This window comes from Oxyura jamaicensis, chromosome 2, assembly GCF_011077185.1.
Source record: "Oxyura jamaicensis isolate SHBP4307 breed ruddy duck chromosome 2, BPBGC_Ojam_1.0, whole genome shotgun sequence".
NCBI lineage: Eukaryota > Metazoa > Chordata > Aves > Anseriformes > Anatidae > Oxyura > Oxyura jamaicensis.
The window spans coordinates 157,982,900-158,002,442 of NC_048894.1; the positions used below are offsets into that span (position 1 = coordinate 157,982,900).

At 70.0% G+C, this 19,543-nt stretch overlaps 1 protein-coding gene across 1 annotated transcript; it reads right to left on the minus strand.

Moving 5' to 3' along the window:
• Positions 1–346: 346 nt before the first annotated feature.
• Positions 347–19,537, minus strand: LOC118161719 (dystonin-like). Its single transcript, XM_035317313.1, has 39 exons — positions 19,528–19,537; positions 17,338–17,933; positions 16,691–16,861; positions 16,406–16,566; positions 15,876–16,035; positions 15,679–15,763; positions 14,790–15,031; positions 14,481–14,600; positions 14,170–14,277; positions 13,842–14,060; positions 13,284–13,487; positions 12,975–13,206; positions 12,652–12,878; positions 12,460–12,582; positions 12,044–12,145; positions 11,834–11,935; positions 11,070–11,225; positions 10,758–10,913; positions 9,846–10,043; positions 9,637–9,765; positions 9,228–9,398; positions 8,973–9,128; positions 8,480–8,726; positions 8,407–8,440; positions 8,194–8,356; positions 7,772–7,941; positions 7,320–7,479; positions 6,857–7,054; positions 6,151–6,276; positions 5,738–5,881; positions 4,292–4,480; positions 3,616–3,972; positions 3,055–3,217; positions 2,693–2,847; positions 2,544–2,618; positions 1,969–2,086; positions 1,691–1,878; positions 1,490–1,610; positions 347–1,278 (listed from the first exon to the last, which is right to left on the minus strand). Exons 2-39 carry the CDS (start codon positions 17,896–17,898, stop codon positions 1,007–1,009), a joined length of 6,663 nt encoding a protein of 2,220 aa, XP_035173204.1. The 5' UTR covers positions 17,899–17,933; positions 19,528–19,537; the 3' UTR covers positions 347–1,006.
• Between the last annotated feature and the right edge of the window lie 6 nt (positions 19,538–19,543).

The following is a 19,543-nucleotide window of genomic DNA, read 5'->3' on the forward strand; positions in this document are numbered from 1 at the left end:
GGGACCCTCGAGGCTGTGGGGCCAGAGAAGGGCGGTGGGCACATGGGGATGGCGATGCCATGTGTCCCAGCACTGCCTGCGGGGGGGCATGGGGCGCAGCACAGGCCTGGCCCCCCACGCTGGGCAGAGGTGCTGGGCACAGCAGGAATCCCAGCTTTCCTCAGCAAGGAGGTGACATGGCACGGCGCCTGCTGGCACCCACGGTGGCAGCCCAGGCTTGTCAGCCTCAGCCCCAGCGCTGCGCGTCTCTGCCGGTGGCACAGGGCTGGGTGCACGCCCCGGCAGGCATCTGTCCCCCAGACAGGCAGCAGGGTGAGTGGACAGACAGACTGCAGCAAGCCCTGGGTGGTTATAGAAAAAGAAATCTACTCTTTATTGTGGCTGGCGGGGCCGTGCCCCGGCCAGGGTTACATTCAGCTCTACTGCTGTCCGGTTAGCGGGGTGGCGGTGAACATGCGTCAGCAGGGCAGGGGCCCGCCACCCGAGGGGTGCTGCGGGCGGGATGGGGGCACAGGGACCCCCGCCTGTGGCAGCCCCAGCCCTGCCGGGGACGGCTGTGGCCAGGGCCTGGTGCGCACACACCAAAGGCCCGCGGGGTGGGGGTTAGCACCAGAAATGGGGCTTGGCATCCGGTGAGGGGCCCCAGTGCCCGGCTGCGGCACGCTGCCACCTCCCACCTCTCACCGAGCATGGGCAGGGGGTGAGGGCAGGCTCCCCGCCAGCTGGTGCCAAATGCCCCGGGGCCCCAGCAGCTGCCTTAAGGGCACAGGAGCCTGGGGGAGACAGGCAGGGGCCATCCCCGGGGCACCGCGGCCACCGTGGCCCTGGGGGAGCCCAGCACCGTGATGATCCGGGCCACCCACAGCTGCCCCGGGTGCTCCGACTGGGGCACCAGGGTCTTGGGCCCCCCACCTTGCCGGGTGGGCTGGTGGGGCTGGGGGATGTGCCAGCCAGAGCCTGGGGGTGGTTTGGTGTGTGTCGGGGGATGCTTGCATATATGCTGGGATCAGTGATGGACAGACAGCTCAGCCCTTGCCGGTGGGCACCCACTCGGAGGGCCACAGCGCAGTACCAGAGCGCGCAGGGCGGCTACCCTCGGCCCGGAGACCCGTGGGGCGCACGGCTGCAGCTTCGCCATCCTCCAGCCCCGTGGCGGGCGGCCTCCGGGGAGAAGAGTCCTGAGTGGGGCCGGCCAAGGGTGCTGGGCGCAGGGCGGGTGGCTGGGGGAGCTCAGCGGCAGGGGCTGCAGCGCTCTGGGGGGGGACCCCTCAGGCGGCTCTGAAAGGAAGGGGCAGGGCTGGAGCTGCCTCGCTCCTGGGGCTGGGGGACAGACCCCCACCCTGACCCCCACCTCCTGGACGGCTCCTGCTCCTCGTGCTTCACCCCCTGCTCCCCCAGGCCTGCCCGGCCCACAGCAGCCCCACAGCCCCCCGTCCCAAGGGTTGTGCAGCCTGCAGCTTGCGGCACCCCACGGCGGAACAGCCCTCACCTGGGGGTGCCACATCCGGGCTCTCCTCGGCCGCGGTGAACTGCAGCTCGGCCCCGTCGGGCAGCAGGGAGCCACGGGAGCGGGGGCACCGGTCCCCAGAGCGCGTCCTCCGCAGCACCGACTGGGGAGGGAAGAGACGCAGGGGCTGCAGTAGTGTGGGGAGGGTCAGCACTGCCTGGGCAGGGGCTCCCCAGCCCTTACCTTCCTGGCCAGGGGGCTGCTGGGGGCTGAGGCGCTGCTGTAGAGGCTGAGGCTGGAGTTGGAGCGGCTGGGGGACAGCACTTTGGAGGAGGGGGCTGACTGGTTCCCCGCGCACTTGGCTGCGGTGGCCCCGAAGGCATCTGGGGACAGGTACTTCTCGTTGATCTTCAGGTTGGTCCTGCCCTTCACTGGGGAGGGACAGCAGAGGCGGTGAGACCCAGGAGCACACAGCCCAGACCTGCGGGGCACCGGCTGGGCGCGGGGACGGCCGTGCCCACCTCTGCAGGGGTCGTTCTTGACCAGGAACTCATCCAGCGCAATCCAGCCCCCGCCAACCCGCACCATCAGGGTGCTGCGCAGGATCCGCACCATCCGCAGCTGCTGAGACTCCCCAAACTGTGGGGAGAGGCGTGTGAGAGCACGGCGAGCGCTGGAGGGCTTTGGCTGGGCTGGGAGCTGGGCACGAGGGCAGGACCCAGCACCCAGCAGTGCCTGTCACCAGCCCACCAGGTCCCCCCCGCACTGCCCTCCATCAGCACCGATTCCCGTTTCCCCCGCAGACAGGCAGGGGAAGGAGCTCCTTGTTGGGGCGCAGAATGGGTGCTTTTGCCATAGGCACGTGGGAAAGAGGGAAGCCACCCACGTCCCATTTCCCCCTAGGGACAGGGATCCCATGGGACTTGGGTGGCTCTCCCGTGCCCTCTCTGCGCCACTGCACAGGCTCTGGCAGCAGGGGCCATGGAGCTGGGGGACCTCAGCATGGTGCAGGCTGTGCGTGGGTGTCAGAGCAAGCCCAGGACCCCCGGCCGGGGGATGACAGCAGCGTGGGGCAACGGTGGGGGGTGGCACCTACCCGGTACCTGTTGGCGCTGATCTGCTCCACCTGGAAGCGCTTGGCACAGTTGCACTGGGCCACCTGCCTGTTCACCTGGAAGACAGCCCTCGTGGGTCAGACCCATGGCAGGGCACCAGCCTCGTGCCACCGCGGCCCCCTGGCCATACCTCGTCCTGGATCTGGTCGGCATCCGCAGTCCGGCGCAGCGGGTCCCGGTTGGGGTGCAGGGTGCTGACGAATTCGTAGTAGTCAATGAAGCCATCACCGTTCATGTCAAAGATGCTCGCCACGGCGTTCATCTCCAGGACGTTGGTGGGGAACTCTGGGGAGGGACAGGGACCCTCAGCCCCACTGTGCCCTGCGCACCCCTGCCCCAAGCCCAGCCAGTGCTGCCATTGTGCCCGGGTCCTCCTCCAAGGGGGAGCCCGGCTGTCAGCGCCTGCCCCCGCCGCTCCCAAGCTGCCCCCTCCCAGGGGGGCACAGCCCCTTGAGCCAGCCCCGGCCCACCATGGGTCCTGGGCACACTCACTGGAGGAGAGGACGCTCTCGATGAACTCCCGCTGGCTGATGCGCCCATCCTGGTCCCTGTCGATGCCACGGAAAACATCCAGGACACGGGACTTCATTTGGCCGATCCACTGCATGTAACGCTTTCTCCAGACCCCGAAGTCGAAGTGAGCAAACTCCTCCAGCTCGGAGAGGCACAGAGGGAATTAACACGGCAGCAGGAAAGCCCCCGAGTCCCCACCTCAGGACTCGCGCTGGGGCTCAGCCCCGATGCCGCACAGCCAGCTTGCTCCTGGCCCTGACCCTTTAGAGATGGGTGAAGGGGGCCCAGGACCCCCAGCTCAGGGTCGCACTGGGGAGCTGCAGGCTCCGGTGAGGCCAGCTCTGATCACTTGGGGTCACCCCCAGCCCATGGGGATGCATGGGGACAGGGGCAGGGAAGGCTCCGGGCTCTGCTCGCGCTGTTCCGCCAGCCCCGGGGCCATCCCCGTCCGTGCCCCCCCCAGGGCCAGAGCTCCCGCGGCACAGGGAGTGAAGCTGCTGGCACGAGCCAGGGCCACGGCGCTGCCGGGGCTGCCCCTACCTCCCGCAGGCGCTGCAGGGCCGTCTCCAGCCGGTACTGCCTGTCCAGAGCCAGGAGCCAGAGCTGCTGCCAGCGGTGCAGGAGCTGGGCCATGAGGGGCGTCTGGGGCTCCAGCCCCCCTAGTGGCACCGCCGGAGCACCCTGTGCCTTCCCCACACTGCGGCGCCCTGCAGCCAGCGGAGACAGGGGTGAGGGCACGGCCAGGGGCCCGGGGCGCAGCTCGGGGGCAAACGGGCTCTTACGTGTGGCCAGTCTGCGGGCGGCTGGCGGCCCCAGCTCAGTGGCCAGCTTCTGCTTGCAGCTCTTGGTGACCTTCTCCACATCAGGCTGCTTGCGGTTCAGCTCTTCCATGAACACCTGCCACGGGAGGCCAGCACTGAGCGCCCACCGGCCACGCCAGAGGGTCCACCAGGCGTGCCCCCCACCCGCCAGCACAGCTGGAGCACGGGGCTGAAGCCAGAGCCTGGCCACCCCCCAGGGGGCTCCTGCATCAGCATCCCTCGCAGTAGAAGCAGCAGCTCAGGCTGAGGCTGCCAGCGTGCACCCAGAGCGCTGCAGCATCCTGCACATGCCAGCTGCAGCCACAAATGCGCCAAAGGTCCTCGGTGGGGCCAAGCGCTCCCGCCAGTGCCAGGTGGGTACGGGGAGGACGGCGTGTCCCCGGCACGGCCCTCACCGCGTGCTGGGCATTGAGCTCCTCCAGCTGCTCAGCCTCCTCCGGCAGCGGCTCCTGGTCCCGCAGGCTCAGCGCCTCCTCGGCGGCCGTGATCCAGTCGACGAGCTGGGCCATCTCCTCCCGCTCGGCCGCCAGGCTGGCCCGCTGGGCTTGCAGCCTCTCGCCCTGCTGCTGCGCCCAGCTCAGCACCTGCGGCAAGGAGCAGGAGCTGAGCCACCGGGGCTGGTGGTGGCGGCACGGTGCCGGGAGCGGTGTCGGCAGCCCCAGCTGTGCAATGCAGGGCTGCTGCGGGGGGGCGAAGTCTGCATCTGGGGAGCCGTGGCCCAGCCTTGCCATGGGGCAGGAGCACAAAACCCTGTCCAGCTGCCCCAGTGACCACAGGATAGGAGCATGGAGCAAGGACGTGAGTGCTCCAGGACCCACCCTGCCACGGGGCAGGAGCATGGGACAAGAATGTGGATGCTCCGGGACCTATCCCTGCCTGTGGGGGCCTGCAGGCCAGCTGGGTCAGGGCTGACAGCTCAGCCCCTCACGTGCCAGGGGACCCTGCAGCTCCTGGGGGCTGCCTCCAGCACTTTGAGCACCACTCCTCAGCACAACCCTGCGGGTGGTGGCCAAACGTGCCTGTACCCTGGTCCGTGCTGCTGCAGACGTGCTCACGGCCCTCGCAGCATCCTCGCTATCTGGGGTGAGTGGGGCTGCGGACAAGGGCAGGACGAGGGCAGCCCCGCAGGTGTCAGGACGGGATGCGCCGCTCCATACCCTGGAGCACCTTCAGATCAGCAAGGGGATCCCTGCTCACTGAGGGCTTTGTGCAGGCGAGGGATCGGCCAAACTGGACAGACCCGCTCAGGGAGGAACGGGAACGGGGAGCACTGGGAATGCTCTTTCTTGCAAATCCACAGAGCAGAGAGCCTCTGTGGGAGGGGGTCTGGGTGGGGATCCCCGAGACTCCGCTCCCCAGGGACCGGGGAATGCCATCCTCATGCGTGTGGAATGAGCTGCCAGCAGCCAGGTGGGACTGGAGAGGCTGTGGGTGCTCCCCTGAGGGGCCCCAGGATGGGGAAGCAGGGGTGGGAGCGAGGGGCGGGAGGGCCAGGTCTGTGCAGGAGGGACTTTGCTGGGGGGCATCCAGCCCCCGGCAGGACCAAGGCTGGCTGCACCGGCTGGGGAAGGGGCCGGACACCTCCAGGACTGCCTGGCCGGGAGGACTGCACCAGGGGCACCAGCAGTGGGAGAGGTGTGGGGCTGCGTGGGGCTGTGTGGGGCTGTGTGGGGTGGGGCTGTGTGGGGCGGGGCTGTGTGGGGCTGTGTGGGGCTGTGTGGGGCTGCGTGGGGCTGCGTGGGGCATTGTGGGGTGGGGCTGTGTGGGGCAGTGTGGGGCTGCGTGGGGCTGTGTGGGGCTGCTCCCTGCAGGGACGGACGGAGCCGGGGCACGCAGCTCACCTCCTGGAAGCGGCTCTTGGCGACGGTGACCCAGGACTTGATGGTGATGATGGAGTCTGGGTGGCAGGTGGAGAGGATCTCCTCCCCCAGCGAGGTGATGCACTCCAGCTCCAGCTGCTGGCACTGCAGGGACTTCATCAGCTCCTGGGAGGGCATACGGAGTGTGGTGCTGGGGGGTCCCAGCCCCCCGCATCCCGCTGCAGACCCCAGAGCTGCCGGGACCCGCTCCCACCCAGCCGGGCATCCAAGCTGGGTGCTGTGAGCATGTCTGGCCTCGTGTGGGGTGCTTGGGGCCCCAGACCCCACGTCTGGCAGCATCCCACATCATGGCATGTGCCGGCTGGGACAAGCAATGGGACATCCTGGAGCAAGAACGGAGACGTCCCTGGGGGCTGGCGGGGGCTGGCACTGACCTGCAGCTGGTTCTGGCACTCCTGCACAGCCGCTTCCTCCTCGGGGAAGACACCGTACTTGAGGGTCTTCTCTGACTCGGAGAGGCGCCCCAGGAAGGACTGCACCAGGGTGTGAAACTCCTTTGCCTGCCACGACAGCCCGGGACCTGCTCAACACCCACCCTGCAGCCCCCTGCCCCTGGCCAGCCCCGAGCCCTGCAGCTGCCCACGAGGCACCCGTCAGAGCCACTTCTGTGCAGCCCCAGCCCCTCTGAGACCCCACAGCAGGACAGTGGGGACGATCTTCACCCCAAAGACTCCTTGGGACACAATTTTCCCTGACCCCCGTCGGTACATCCCCACTGAGGAGGGCACCCAGGAGGGCACCCCAAGCAGCACCCTGCCTCCTGCACAGGCACCCCCACACGTGTGCACCTCCAGCAGGCGCCTGCAGCACCCACTTGGCACCCTGCCGCAGCACCTTGCGACACAGCCACCCACAGCCCAGCACCCCACGCAGCACCCTGCAATGCATGGCCACCCACAGCCCCACAGCACCCCTCAATGCATGGCCACCCACAGCCCCACAGCACCCTGCAATGCACGGCCACCCACAGCCCTGCAGCCCCCATGCAGCAGCCTGCAAGCGACAGACGTGTGCAGCCTTCCCGTGGGGGGCACCAGCAGCAGCCCCTGACCTTGCAGCCCCCCAGCTCACTGCCCACACCTGCCGGAGCGCAGCCTCCAGCCGGGCCTGCTTGGAGACGGAGAGCTTGCAGACCAGGTCCCACCGCGTGCTCAGCTCCTCCATCTGCTTCTGCAGCCACTGGGAGTCCACGCTGCTGCTGCCGCGGGTCAGGTCCCGCACCGAGCGCTTCAGCATCTTGATGCAGCTGGCTCGCTTGCCCAGCTCCTTCTGGAAGACCTGAGCGGGAGAGAGCAGGAGGGAGTGGGAGGTGCTGGGGGGTCCCGGCACCCGGCCTGGTTCCCAGTGGCTGTGCAAGTGCCCCAGGTGCACGGTACGTGGGGTACATGTGGCACGTGGGGTGCCCCAGCACTGCTCGGCATGATGGAGGACCACGGGCAGGGCTGGTGCAGAGCACAGGGCTGCCCTGGGGCCATCGCTCCCCAGGGATCCCATGGGGCCAGAACACAGCAGGCAGCTCCCTGCACAGCCCGGGGACACCCACCTTATGCTTGTCCATCAGGTCACTGACCAGGTCCCGGTCCCCTCCAACGGGCACGTCCTCACTGAGCTGCGGCTCAGCACGGTACAACCAGTCCATGAGAGCCTGCAGCGCATCGGTGAACTTGCCTGAGAAGAGCAGGTTCTCCTCCAGCTTGTGCTGCCTGCAAGGGAATGGCCACAGCCGTAAGTGCCTGGGATTGCGTGTGGTTGGGGACAGATCCTGGCTCCAACCCCAGGGGCCATAGCCCAGTGGTGCTGAGGCAGGGGGTCCCAAAGCAGGGAGTGGAACACCCAGGGAGGAAGGACTCTGATATGTATCCTGCCCAGGATCAGCACGACAAGTGGAGCACAGACATTCCATCCCACTCCATCCCACCCCCATCCCCATCCCATCCCATCCCCATCCCATCCCCACCCCACCCCACCATCCGGCACGGGGCAGGTGCCCCTCACCTCTCGGCAGCCCGGCTGCACAGCGCGTCCCAGCGTTCCTTCAGCTCCCCCAGCAGCTCCTCCAGCGGCTGCAGGTCCTCAGGGAGCCGGGCTCTCTCCCGCAGGGCCCTCCCGCTCCGTAGCGTGGCCTCGTACACCGGCCGCTTCGAGCGCAGCTCCCTCTGGAAAGCCTGCGGGCAGGTGGGGTGAGCCCGCCCGGACCCCGGGGCTCAGCTGATGCCCCTCACCCAGGGGCTCTCTGTGCCCCCAGAGGCAGACGTGGAGCGGTGCCCAGCCGCGGTGTGGGGTGGGCTGGGAGCCGGGGAGCCCCCCCGCAGCCGCCCTGCAGCCCCCGGCTCTGCTCCCGCTGCCCTTGGCCGGGCAGCCTGTCCCACTGGGGCTCCCCCGTCCCCATGGGACTGGGCAGCGGCTCTCGCCCTCACCTTGTGCTCAGCCAGCTGGCACTTGATCTCCTCCTGGCTCGTGGCCGTGTCTTGCGGCACCTCCAGGGCCTGCTCTGCTTCGTCCATCCAGTCCAAGAGCAGCCGCCGGGACTCGCTGAACTGCAGCAGGGAGAGGGGACTTGTGCAGGGCGCACAGTGCCGCACGGACGAGGAGCCAGAGCAGCATGCACGGCAGGGCTGCGCGGCCACTCTGCCACAGCACGAGCCACGGGCAGCGCGGCACAGCCCCCGTGCCAGGGCGGCACGGCCCAGGCGCCGGCACAGCTCCCTGCAGGGCCTGTGCCCCCGCCACCTCGGCCGGGTACCTGCTTGGTGCGCTTGCGGGCCTCCTCCAGAGCCGCCCCACGCTCTGCCGTGTGCTGCAGCACCTTGCCCAGCCGCTCCTTGGCTGTCAGCACGAGGTTCTGGATCACGGCTCCGTCCTGCTTCCTGCTGAAGTCTTTCAAGCGTGACGCGACGGCCTCCAGGCTGCTCAGCTTTTCCCCGTGGGCGTTTGCCTCCTTCACCAGGGCCTGAGGGCAGCCAGACGTGGCTGGGGCGCGCGGGCACGAGCAAACCCCCAAGGCACAGGGCAGACCCGTGCTGCTGCCACATGGGGGGTGCCCCGGGGGCAGCCCAGGGGGATTTCCCCCGATGGTGCCAGTGCCGCTGCTGCCCAGGACCTCTCTGGCGGACCCCAGCCCCCCAGGAGCCAGCCCACGGACTCGGGGCGTCCCCCTGCGGGTGGAACAGAGCCCTGCCAGCCCAGCCAGACTTGCCTTGTGCTCCTGGATCTGCACGGTGACAGTGTCCAGGATGAAGCTGGGGGGCGCGGGGGAGCCGAGGAGCTCCTCTGCATGTGCCACCCAGCGCAGCAGCTCCTGCATGGTGCCGTGAAACTCAGTGGTGACGGTCAGCCCCTCGGCCAGGCGCTCCTGCAGGCAGAGTGGGGATGCTCACCGGGACGGGCGCCCGCAGCCCCCAGAGCCGGGCAGGGTCCGCACCCCCAGGTGGGCAGCACGCCCCCGCCCCACCTTCCTCTCCTGTGCCTCAGCGTGGACGCTCTCCCACTTCTGCTCCAGGATGCGCAGGCTGTGCTCGGTGCTGCAGGGCCGTGCAGCGCGGCAGGAGCCCAGCAGCCGCTGCAGACGGTCCCGCACGGCGTTGTACGTCTCCTGCTTGGACTCCATCTCCTTGCACAGCTCCTGCCGAGAGAGCCCGGCGTCAGCGCCCCGTGTTCCTGCCCCGAGCGGGGTGGGAACCAGGAAGGCTCCAGCTGCGACCGGGGGGGCCTGGACAGGTAGGGAGAGGAGCAGAGGGGCTCTGCCCTTCTGGGGAGGGGAGTAGGCAGAGAAGGGTCCCAGCACCCCAGCACAGAGAGGGGCAGAGCAGGGGCACCCCCCAGGGATGGCTCTGCAGCTTGGGGGGCGCGGAGGAGCTCACGAGGTGAGCGGCGAGCTTCTCTTTGGTGGTGTCTGGATGGCCCCACGCCGGCTTGGAGAAGAAGAGCTGCAGCTCCACGTGCTCCAGCCACTGCAGCAGCTCCGTGATCTCCAGCGTGATGTCCTGCACCTGGGGGGAGGCGCAGGGGGCTCAGCACTGCCTCCACGAGCAGGGGATGCGGCAGCGGGGGCGGCCGCTGTGCTCTGCACCTGGCTGAGGTTGTTCTCCAGCTCCAGCTGGCGGCTCTCGGTCTCGCTCTGCACCACGTCCCAGCGCTGGTTGAGCTGCTGCAGGCTGCGCTGCAGCCCCTCCACGCTGTCCCCCAGGCTGGAGAGCAGCAAGCCCTGCCCGGCCTCATTGACGGACTGCACGGTGCGGGCGTGGGACATCACGTCGTTCCGCAGCACCTGGGGACAGCACGGGGCCGTCACGGCCAGCACCTCGCACCCCGCCAGGCTCCTGGGCCGCCTCCCCTGCCCGCTCCAACGCTGCCATCACGGCACGGGGCCTGGGGAGCGCCGTGGCAAGGGACAGCAGCCAGTGCTGGGACGCCCAGAGCAGGCACCCTGGCTCCTGTCCCCCAAGTGGCACAGGGCAGGTGCAAGGCAACAAATTTGCTGCTTTGTGGCAGGGGGGCTGCTAGGATGGGGGATGGATGAGGCTGGGGCCACCCTGCCATGCATGCCCCCCCCCCCAGCCGACGTGCACCTCGCAGCACCCTGCTGACGGCACACACGGCACGAGCGTGCCCGGGCAAGGGGAAAGAGACAGCTCACTCCTTCCATGTTGTCACCACGGGAGGGGACGCGTTCTCACACCGCCCGCCCCGAACCACAGACCTGCCTGGCCAAGCCACCATCGCCCCGGGGCTCGACGCCTTGCGATGGGCCAGGCAGTGCCAGGAGGGGGGGGGAGCAGTGCCCTGCGGCAGAACACGGCCCCGCAGCAGGAGGACATCGGGAGGGACCTCACGGTGCAATGGGACCCCCCGGCAGGACGGTGTCCGGTCCCGCTGGGGGACGTCCCCGTGAGGACGCTCAGCTGTGGGGGCACGCAGCCAACGGCCTGGGGGCAGCCCAGGATGGGGCGTGCAGGGAGCCCTGTGCCACAGCCCCCCTCACCTTGTGCTTGGCCAGCTCGATCTCGCAGCTCTGCAGGTCGAGGCGCAGCAGCGTGGGGCCCTGCAGCTGCTCCGAGGTATGGGACAGCCACTGCAGCAGCTCCTCCAGCTGGTGCTGGAACTGCCCCAGGCCCAGCAGAGCTGCCTCCAGCTGGTGCTGCCGGAGGCGAGGGTAGGATCAGGCACCCGTTTGGTGGGGTCAGCCCTGCCCATGCGCCCAGCGCTGCACAGCACCATGCGCTACCTCCCAGAGGTGCCACCCCAACCCTGCCCTGCGCCTGGGGCTGTCCCGCACTGCCCGAGCCCCCCTCACCTGGCGGCTGACGATCTCCTCCTCCAGGCGGTCCCAGCGCTGGCGGAAGTCGCTGAGTGGGGCCGGGGGGTCCCCCTGCCCCTGCCCCCCTGGGCCAGCCTGGTGCCGTAGGCTCTCCACGTCCACCTTGCACTGGTAGAGCTCCCGCTTGAACTCCTGCGGGGCAGATCGTAGAACCTGAGCATCGCGTAGCTTGAAAAAGACCCTTAAGATTATCGAGTCCAACCATCAGATGTGAGTGGGTGGCACATGGTCCCTGGCCCTCTGACATGGAGCCACGGGCCTGTGGTGCCACCAGGCATGGCATGGCATGGCACGGCACGGCACAGCCGAGTATGGAATAGCATGGCATGGTACAGCATGGGAAGGCTTTGTATGGCACAGCATGGCACGGCACAGCCGAGTATGGCACCCCATGCTATAGGATGCCATGGCACAGCATAGTTTGGAATGGCATGGCACAGCCTGGCACAGCCTGGCACAGCCTGGCACAGCTTGGCACAGGCACCTGGGCCCAGAGCTCCTCCTCGTGGAGAGCCAGGAGCCCTGCCCACTGGGGGCACCTTGGGCAGGACGGATTCGGGCACCCCAGGCCGCACCTGGCCACCCTCTGGAGACCACGAGCAGGAGCAGGGGGCACCGGCTCTGTCCAACACACCGTGCTCTCATCCCACTGCCTGGAAATACCCCGAGTGCCCCCCGCCTGCCCCCTGCTCCCCAGGCCTGACCCCAGGACCGGGGAGGCATCCTGCAGCACGTCACACCTTCAGCTCCGCCAGCTGCTGCTGCACCATGTCCAGGTCCCCACCGACGAGGAACTCCTCTGCGATGCGCAGCTCAGCCGTGTCCAGCCACTCGAACAGCCGCTGGGGACGGAGGGACCGAGGCGTTGGGGAGGGCAGGGGGGGCCCTAGTCGCGCTGTCCCCATCCCTCTCCCCGCACATGGGACACGCCAGCACTCCCGGCAGCCCACCTGCATGGTCTCTTGGTAGCTGACGGAGGCCTGGAGCTGCTCCTCGAGGCGGGCGTAGCGCTCCGTCCACACCTTGTTCAGGCTGTGCCAGGAGGAGTAGAGCTGCGGCAGGGCGCGAGGGTCAGCGGCACCGCGCGGAGCTCGGGGGAGTGGGCACCGGCACGGGGCGCAAGTCAGCCGGCACCACCACGGGGTGCGCGGGACGCCAGGGACACGGTCCCCTGTGCAGGGACCCCAGCCCGGAACACCCACCCTCCCTGCAGCACCGCCCCAGGACACCCACAGGGCTTGGGAACATGCCTGCCCCTTCTCCAGGGTCCAGCTGCGGCTTGGCTCTGTCCTGTCCCCACATGCCCCCCATGTGGACCCGTGCCCACCACAGACAGACCCCCGGCCCCCCCAGCCAGAGCGCTCACATCATCCAGGCTCTTGGTGACATCGGGCTTGTCAGGGTCCCCACAGGAGGACATCAGCTCCACGCCCAGGATGCCCAGCGTGTCCAGCTCACCCTGCAGCGAGTCGATCTCCTCCCGCAGTGCCTGTGGGTGGGGAGGGGGCTCGGAGCTGCCCGTGCTGTGGGGCTGCCCGTGGGGACCCCTGCCCTGTACCTGCATGGTGCGGAGCCGTGTGCGGACAGCCTCGGGCTCGCCACCAGCCTCCTCCAGGCCCAGCACCAGCTGCTGGGTGTCGCTCAGCGTCAGGGCCAGCTCCGAGAGGCTGTGCCAGAAGCGGTCGGCCAGCGCCAGCAGCTCCCGCAGCCGGCGCTCCTGCTCCTCGCAGCAGCCCCGCAGGCGGCCCCACTGGGACAGCAGCTGCGACGTCCGCTCCTGGATCCCTGCGGGGTGCACGAGGGACGGGGCTCGGCCTGGGGCACCACGCAGGGCCTTGCACCCACACAGGGATGTGCTGCTCCCACACCCCCTGCCAGTACCTCTGGCAGCAGCGTCAGAGTTGGCTGCCTGCATGCTGGCCAGCAGCTCGGCGCCCTGTGCCTGCACGGTCTCCAGTGCCACCCCCAGCTTCTCCAGCTCGCCCAGGGCCAGGCTGTTCTCACGGATCTGCTCCCGAAGGTGGGCCGTGTCTCCGCGGACAGACGGCTGGCTTTGCAGGCGGCTCTGCAGCCGCTCCAGGCACTCCAGCAGCAGGTCCATGCGCTCGGTCAGCTGCGGAAGGTGCAGCGGGTCCGGCCCGGTCACCGGAGGGAAGCTCCGGGGGTACCCAGCCCCCGTGCCGCCCGTACCTGGCTGTACCGCGGCAGCGCATCCTCCAGCAGAGCGGCCGCCTGGCGCACACGCTCGCGGACACGGCAGTATTGTTCCTCGGCCTCCTGCCAGCGCTGCTGGAATGGGGCGCCCTGCTCCGGGCTCAGCTCCACCAGCTGCGCCGAGACGCGCTGCAGCTTCCCCATCAGGGGCCGGTGCTCCGCGATCGCCTCCCGCAGGCACTGGTGGCAGAGGAGAGGCCGTGGGAGCGTGCGGAGCCACGGGATGGGGAGCACGGGGCCATGCCCCCCCCCCCAGTGCTGCCGCTGCACCCGCGCCCCGGCTCCGCTCCACATGGGCAGTGCTGGTCCCCGCAGCCGTGCTCCCTTCCCTTTACCCCTCTCCTCTGCCAGCTGGGCTCAAAGCCTCTGCTCCTGCTCCATGCGCTGCCCTCTCCCACGTCCCCTCTGTGCTCAGCCACCAGCGCCTGCTGCCTGCCCTGTCGTGGGCTGAGCCCCAGTGCCCTCGCAGGCTGCCCCCCGTGCTCCCACTGCCACGGGGTGCCGGAGCTCGGCGCTGCCTTCCCCAGCCCTCACCTGCAGCAGTGCCTGCTGCTCCTTGAAGGCCTCGTAGCTGATGGCGTTTGGGGAAAGCTGCACCCCGACAGCCTGCGTCTCCTCCAGCCACGGCAAGAGCTCGGCGTGAGCCTCGGCAAACTGGGCGAGCAGGGACTGGGCGTGCTCCAGCTGCACGGCGCAGGCCCCGCTGCGCACGAAGAGCTGCTCCGCGCGCTCCCGCAGCGCCTGCACCGAGGGCTGCAGAGACACGCAGCTCGCCGGGTGCCCGCTGCCAGCGCGGGGGCAGCGCACGGCCGGCCACGTCCCCCCCGGCACCGCCCAGCGTGGCCCCGCTGCGGCCGCTCACCTGCAGGTGCTGCTGCAGGGGCTCGGGGCAGGACCGCAGCAGCGGGTCCGCGATGCCCAGCAGCCGCTCCGCCAGCCCGCGGTGGTGCAGGATCTCAGCGGAGAGCAGCTGCAAGACAGAGGCAGGCGGATGCTGCATGGCAGCGAGGCAGCAGTTCTGCACGCGCCGTACCCAGGCACACGGGCCCCGGGGGCTGGCCGCCCCCCTACCCAGTGCAGACGACCCTCCGCAGGGGGACAGCGGCCAGCCCCCAGCCCCGGTGATGGCCCGAGCACGGCCCACGGCGGCCCAGAGCAGCTTCTCCGACCCACCTTCTGGTCCGAGAGCTGCGAGCGGAGCGCCTGCGCGTCCAGCTGCACCTGGCTGACTGCCTCCAGCCGCTCGCCGAGCCCTGCCAGGTGGGCGAGCTCGGAGCCCAGGATCTGCTCGAACTGCAGCAGGGATGGGAGCCGTTGGCCGTGCAGCGGGGGGAGCCTCGCAGGGCAGAGCCCCCGGTGCATTCGGTCAGGGCAGGACTTCCCCGCTGCCTGGCACGGCCCATCCCTGCACCCCTCCAGACCCTTTCCTGGCCGCATGATGGGGACAGAGGGTGAGGGTCCCCTGCCCCCCATTTCCCACACCTTCTCCCTGTCGCTCGTGCTGACTGGAGGCTCCTGGCCGCCGTGCTGGCTGTCCCAAGAGGCCAGCTCCTTCTCCATGCGTCCCAGCCAGAGCGCCAGGTCCTCCTGGGCAGTGCCCACGCGGGATGAGGCCTCCAGGGTCTGCCCCAGACGGTGCATGGTGTCAGCGCTGCTCTGGCCCACGATGAGGTACCGCATCCTCAGGGATTCCATCTTCTCCTGCGCCAGCTGCGCCTCCTCCCCTGCAGCAGCGCCGCGAGCAGCCTCAGCACTGCCGCAGCAGCATCCCCAGGGCCGGGGACCTGCTGCAGCGAGCGCGCCCGCCCTCCTGACGGTCTCCACATCCGCTCTTCCCCTCCTCTGCTTCTCCCGGGCCTGGCTCTGCCCCCTCATCCCCACCAAGTGCCTGCCTGCTGCTGGCTGAGCCCGCTGCTGGTGTGCCCCATCCCACCGTGCCCTGCCCTGCCGTGGGCCAGGCTCCCCCCGGCCGCTCTCCGTCCGATGGGATGCGATGGGATGCGTGTGCCCCATCCACGAGGCAGGGCGGGCGTCGCACGATGCCGCGCTCCTGAAGGCAGTGGCAGCCCAGCGGGGAGCGGAGCACCCCAAGGACACCCAGCTCCTCTGGGCCATGCCTTGGTGCTGGACAGCAGAGCTCTGCACCCTCTCCCTCCCACCTCCCGCTGCCCCAACCCTGTGGCCCTCCAGGTCCAGATGGACCGAGCACCATAGAAGTGAGTCTCACCCTGCCCATCTGGGGGCTTCTCCACTGCCCCCCTCCCAGGCCAGCCCCATCCTGGGGTTCTGCCCTCACTGGGACTGCAGCAGGTGCCCCACAGACCTGAGCCCCGGGGCTGCGGCCCCCCACGCGGTGCCGCTCCCCGCTCACCTGTCACCATCTGCAGGACCCGCTGCCCGCTCTCCAGGACTCCTTCCAGCTCCGCCAGCCGGGCGCGGATCTCCTCGCAGAGGGCCTGGGAGGGAGGGTCCTGTGGCAGCGGCTGCTCTCCCCGTCCCAGCCCTCCCCGTGCCCAAATTCTCGGCTCCCTCTGCACCCTGTCCCGCTGTGTCCGTGCCCGCCCTGACCTGGGTTTGCTGGTGGGCTTCCTGCACGCGGCTGACGCAGCCATTGGCACGCCAGAGCTGGGCCAGCTGCCGCTCGGTGGCACCGAGCCACTCCTGGAAGGAGTCCACGGCTTCCTGGAAGCCCTGTGCTGCCGGCAGGATCCGCTCCAGGCGGCCGTACCTGCGCCAGGAAGGCTGGGTGAGCTGGGCTGAGCTTCCCACCCCGACCCCGAGAGGTGAGGCCAGCATCCCCCCGTCCGCCCCAAGGACACGCTACGGGCGCCTTGGGCTCGGGGTCCTGGGAGCGGGGACGCGGGGACACAGGGACACAGGGCGAGGCAGCCCCTGCCCGGCTGTACCAGCCCCTGCCCTGCTCCATCACCGTTCCTCGCAGCAGGGCGTGCACAGAGCCGCCCACCCCACGCAGCCCCGGGGCCGGGAAGGCGGAGAGATGTGGCGAGGGTGCGTGCTGCTGCCGCTGCAGGGCACGGCGGGGGAACACGGGGCCGGAACTGCTGACCCCGCTGACAAATGCCTCAGCCCTGACCCACCTGGCTTCAGCCTCCTGCATCAGCTTGCCCCACTTTTCCCCGAGGCTGGAAAGGCTGCTGCTCCCCTCGGGTGCTGCTGCCGTGGTGCCTGGCAGCACCGCTTGCTCCTGCAGGACGTGCTCCACACGGGGCCTCCGCTCCTCCAGCAGCCGCTTCAGGAGCTGAAGGGAGCGCGGCACAGGGCTGTGGCGGGGGGGGCCGCTCTGCCCCCAGCCCCTAGCCCTGTAATCCCCGGCTGGAGGGAGACCAGCGTGGGAGGGCTGTGCCTGCCCGGAATGTGCTGACCTTCTGCTCCTCCAGCTGCGCCTTCGCCACCTTCACTTCTGAGGAGGGCGGCTTCTGGTTGCTCACCAGCTCCTCCATGTCTGCCACCCACGCCAGCAGGCTCTCCAGGGTGTCCTGGGCTCGCTCCGTACCTGCCACATCCTCCGGGATGGGGACAGCCCGCAGGGACACCTGGGGAGAGAGGTGGCTGAGCCACCCAGGCTTGGGACGGCCGCGGGGCTGCGGTGCTCTGGTCCCTGCGATGCCCAGTCCCGGAGGCGGTGCTGGGACAGGGGGACCCAGCCCAGCCCAAGTCCTCCCCAGCATCCCCTGCCTGGCCCCATGTCACCTGCCGGTCCCTGCTGGCCCCTTCAGCACAGCCGTGCTGGGGAAGGGCTCGCACAGACCACACTCGGTCCTCGGGGCCAAAAGATCAGGCACTGCCTGCAGAGCTCTGAAAAGCCCTAGCACACCCTGAAGCACCCAGCACGGTGTGTGCCCTACAGGCTCACAGCGCCAGGGGCAGGCTCAAGCCCCCACCCGCCGTGGCAGGGGGGAGGGGGCTGCTCCGACCTCCTGGCACCTGGCTGGGGGTGCTGGGCCCCCCCAGCCCACGCCTGGGGCTGGCACAGCGTCGTCCTTGTGAGAGGCTCCTGCCCGGCAGTCACCTCTGGGGCATCCGCGTGTCCGGAGTGGGCGCTGGCTGCGAGCTCCCCCATGTGCTCCGTCAGCACCGTGACCGTCCGGGTGACCAGGGGCTCTCCGCCCTTCTCGCCGGCCGGGTACTCGGTCACCTCCACGATCTCCGTCACGATGGTCTCTGTCACCTCCGTCACTTCTGTCACCTCCCGGGTGGTGACGGGCTTCCAGGACCAGGCGCTCCGAGGGGCGCCGGCCCGGGGGGGCGTCCAGGCTGCGCCCCGCGCCTCACCCTGCGCCCTGAGTGGGACGCAGGCTGCGCTCCCGTTCTGCACCGCCACCTCCGAGAGGCTGCGCTTCAGCACAGGGCTGCCTGCCCCGCTCCAGCCAGCCGCAGGTGCCGGGCTCCAGCCATTCTCCACCGGCACCGGCGGCTTCTCCAGCGGCCCCATCCGGGGCTCCGCGACGCTCCCGCCGGGCGGCTGCCCCACGTCCAGCTCCAGGTCCTGGAGCTGCGGCTCCCGGAGGAGCTCCTCTGGCCGCCGGCTCTTCTCGCCCAGGCAGCTGGGCCGACTCACCGAGTTCCCCATGGTGCGGGCGCCGGGCCCCCACCTCAAATCCCGGCCTGAAACAAGCCAGGAGGACGCCTGTTATCGGAGCCACCACGGGGCTGCTCAGCGGCCAAGCCCCGCTCTGCAGTGCCTGGGGCCTCATCCTGCACCCTGGGGCCCCAGCTCCCAGCTACACTTCTGCCCCAGCAGATGCTGGTGCTACCCGAATTCCTGCACTGGCCTGGGGGGCCCAAAAGCCCCCGAACCACAGGGCCAGGACCCTGGGGACAGGGGGGATGAGGCGCTGGTGGTCACCTAGACCTAGGTGTCACAGGGAGAGCGATGGCGCAGGGTGGGGATGCGGCGGGACTTGTGGCTTTGCCACCTCTCGGCGGGTAGCGCGCATCCCTGCCCGGCAGATGCGCGTCTCGTTAAGAGAAATGTAAATGAAAGGTACCGGGAGGCAGCGCAGGGCGCCCGCAGACAGGCAGATGCTCCCAACCAGCATCGCTTTGTGCCATTAGATTAACTCCGAGGCGAGCGGAGCCGGGAGAAAAGAGCCATCTGTCTGCAGCCCCCTGACAAAGGCAGCACCGGGGACCTGCGGGGGGGGAGCGGGGCCGGGGCCGTCCACCGGGAGCACCCACCCGGCAGGCAGGCAGCTCCCCGCCTCGCCGGCCCCTGCCCGCCTGCTGCAGCCATAAATCCCCCGCGCCACCCGCCAGGACCCTCCCACGCCAGACCCAGCCCGGCGCTGCCGCAGCGCTGCCTGCGCCCGGGGCCTGGCGCCGGGCATGCACCCGCGTGCAGGCACACACACACACACAGGCCCAGGGGGCTTGCAGGGAGGGGCGCACACACACGCACCCACCCGCATCGCCGGCACAGACCCCTGGCTGCTGGGGCTCTGCGTGCACGCGCAGCCCCCTGCCCGCAGCCCCCCCGGCTGCAGCCCAGCCCCTGGCAGCACCCAGGTCCACGCAGGGTGCGTGCAGCCCCGGGGCACTGCACATGCACCTGCTGCTGCGTGCACCTGTGGCCCTCGCCAGGCTCCCCACGTGCACATGCACCCGCAGCGGGGCAGTGCTCTGCTCACACACAGAGCCCGCGCTTCACACGCATCCACGCTGCTCGGCCGCACGCGCGCCGTGCAACAGGCGCAGAGCCCGCACCGCCGCCACGCTGCACGCACGCATCCCTCAGCGGCGCCACGCAGACACACACAAACATGCCCACGCCAGCTGCGGACACGTGCAGCGGGAGCACACGCAGGGCCAGGGCACCGCACACGCAGGGTGCGTGCTCCACAGGGCCAGCCCCGTGGGTGCACGCCGAGCCCCCCGGCACGGGCACAGACCCCCCACACATGCGCACGCACTCGCACGGCTGCACCTTGCAGGGGGGCTCCAGGACCCCGATCCCGGCCCTGCACGCAGCATCCCCCGGCCCCCAGGCACTCCCCCCGGCGCCCCGAGGGCTGTCCAGGTGGGCTGTCCGAGGGATCCCCAAGGGAAGCCGGGGAGACCCCGCACCCCCCCCCCCCGCACCCCGCAGGGACCTCGCGCCGCGCCCCGCCCGGCCCCCCGGCGCGACCCCCCCCCCCCTTCGGGCGCCCCCTCGACCCCCGGCGCTCCCCAGGCGGGGCCGGGGGCGCAGCCCCGCACTCACCCCGCGGGTGTCCGTG

Bases quoted from the DNA above. Each gene is read 5' to 3' on its own strand.
- LOC118161719 (XM_035317313.1), bottom strand. From the start codon at position 17,898: ATGGGGAACTCGGTGAGTCGGCCCAGCTGCCTGGGCGAGAAGAGCCGG. The intron at 8,441-8,479 runs GCTGTGCCGGCG...CCTGGCACGGGG, and splicing joins GGGCACAGGCCCTGCAGGGA to GCTGTGCCGCGCTGCCCGTG. The intron at 3,218-3,615 runs GTAGGGGCAGCC...TGCCTCTCCGAG, and splicing joins CCCTGCAGCGCCTGCGGGAG to CTGGAGGAGTTTGCTCACTT.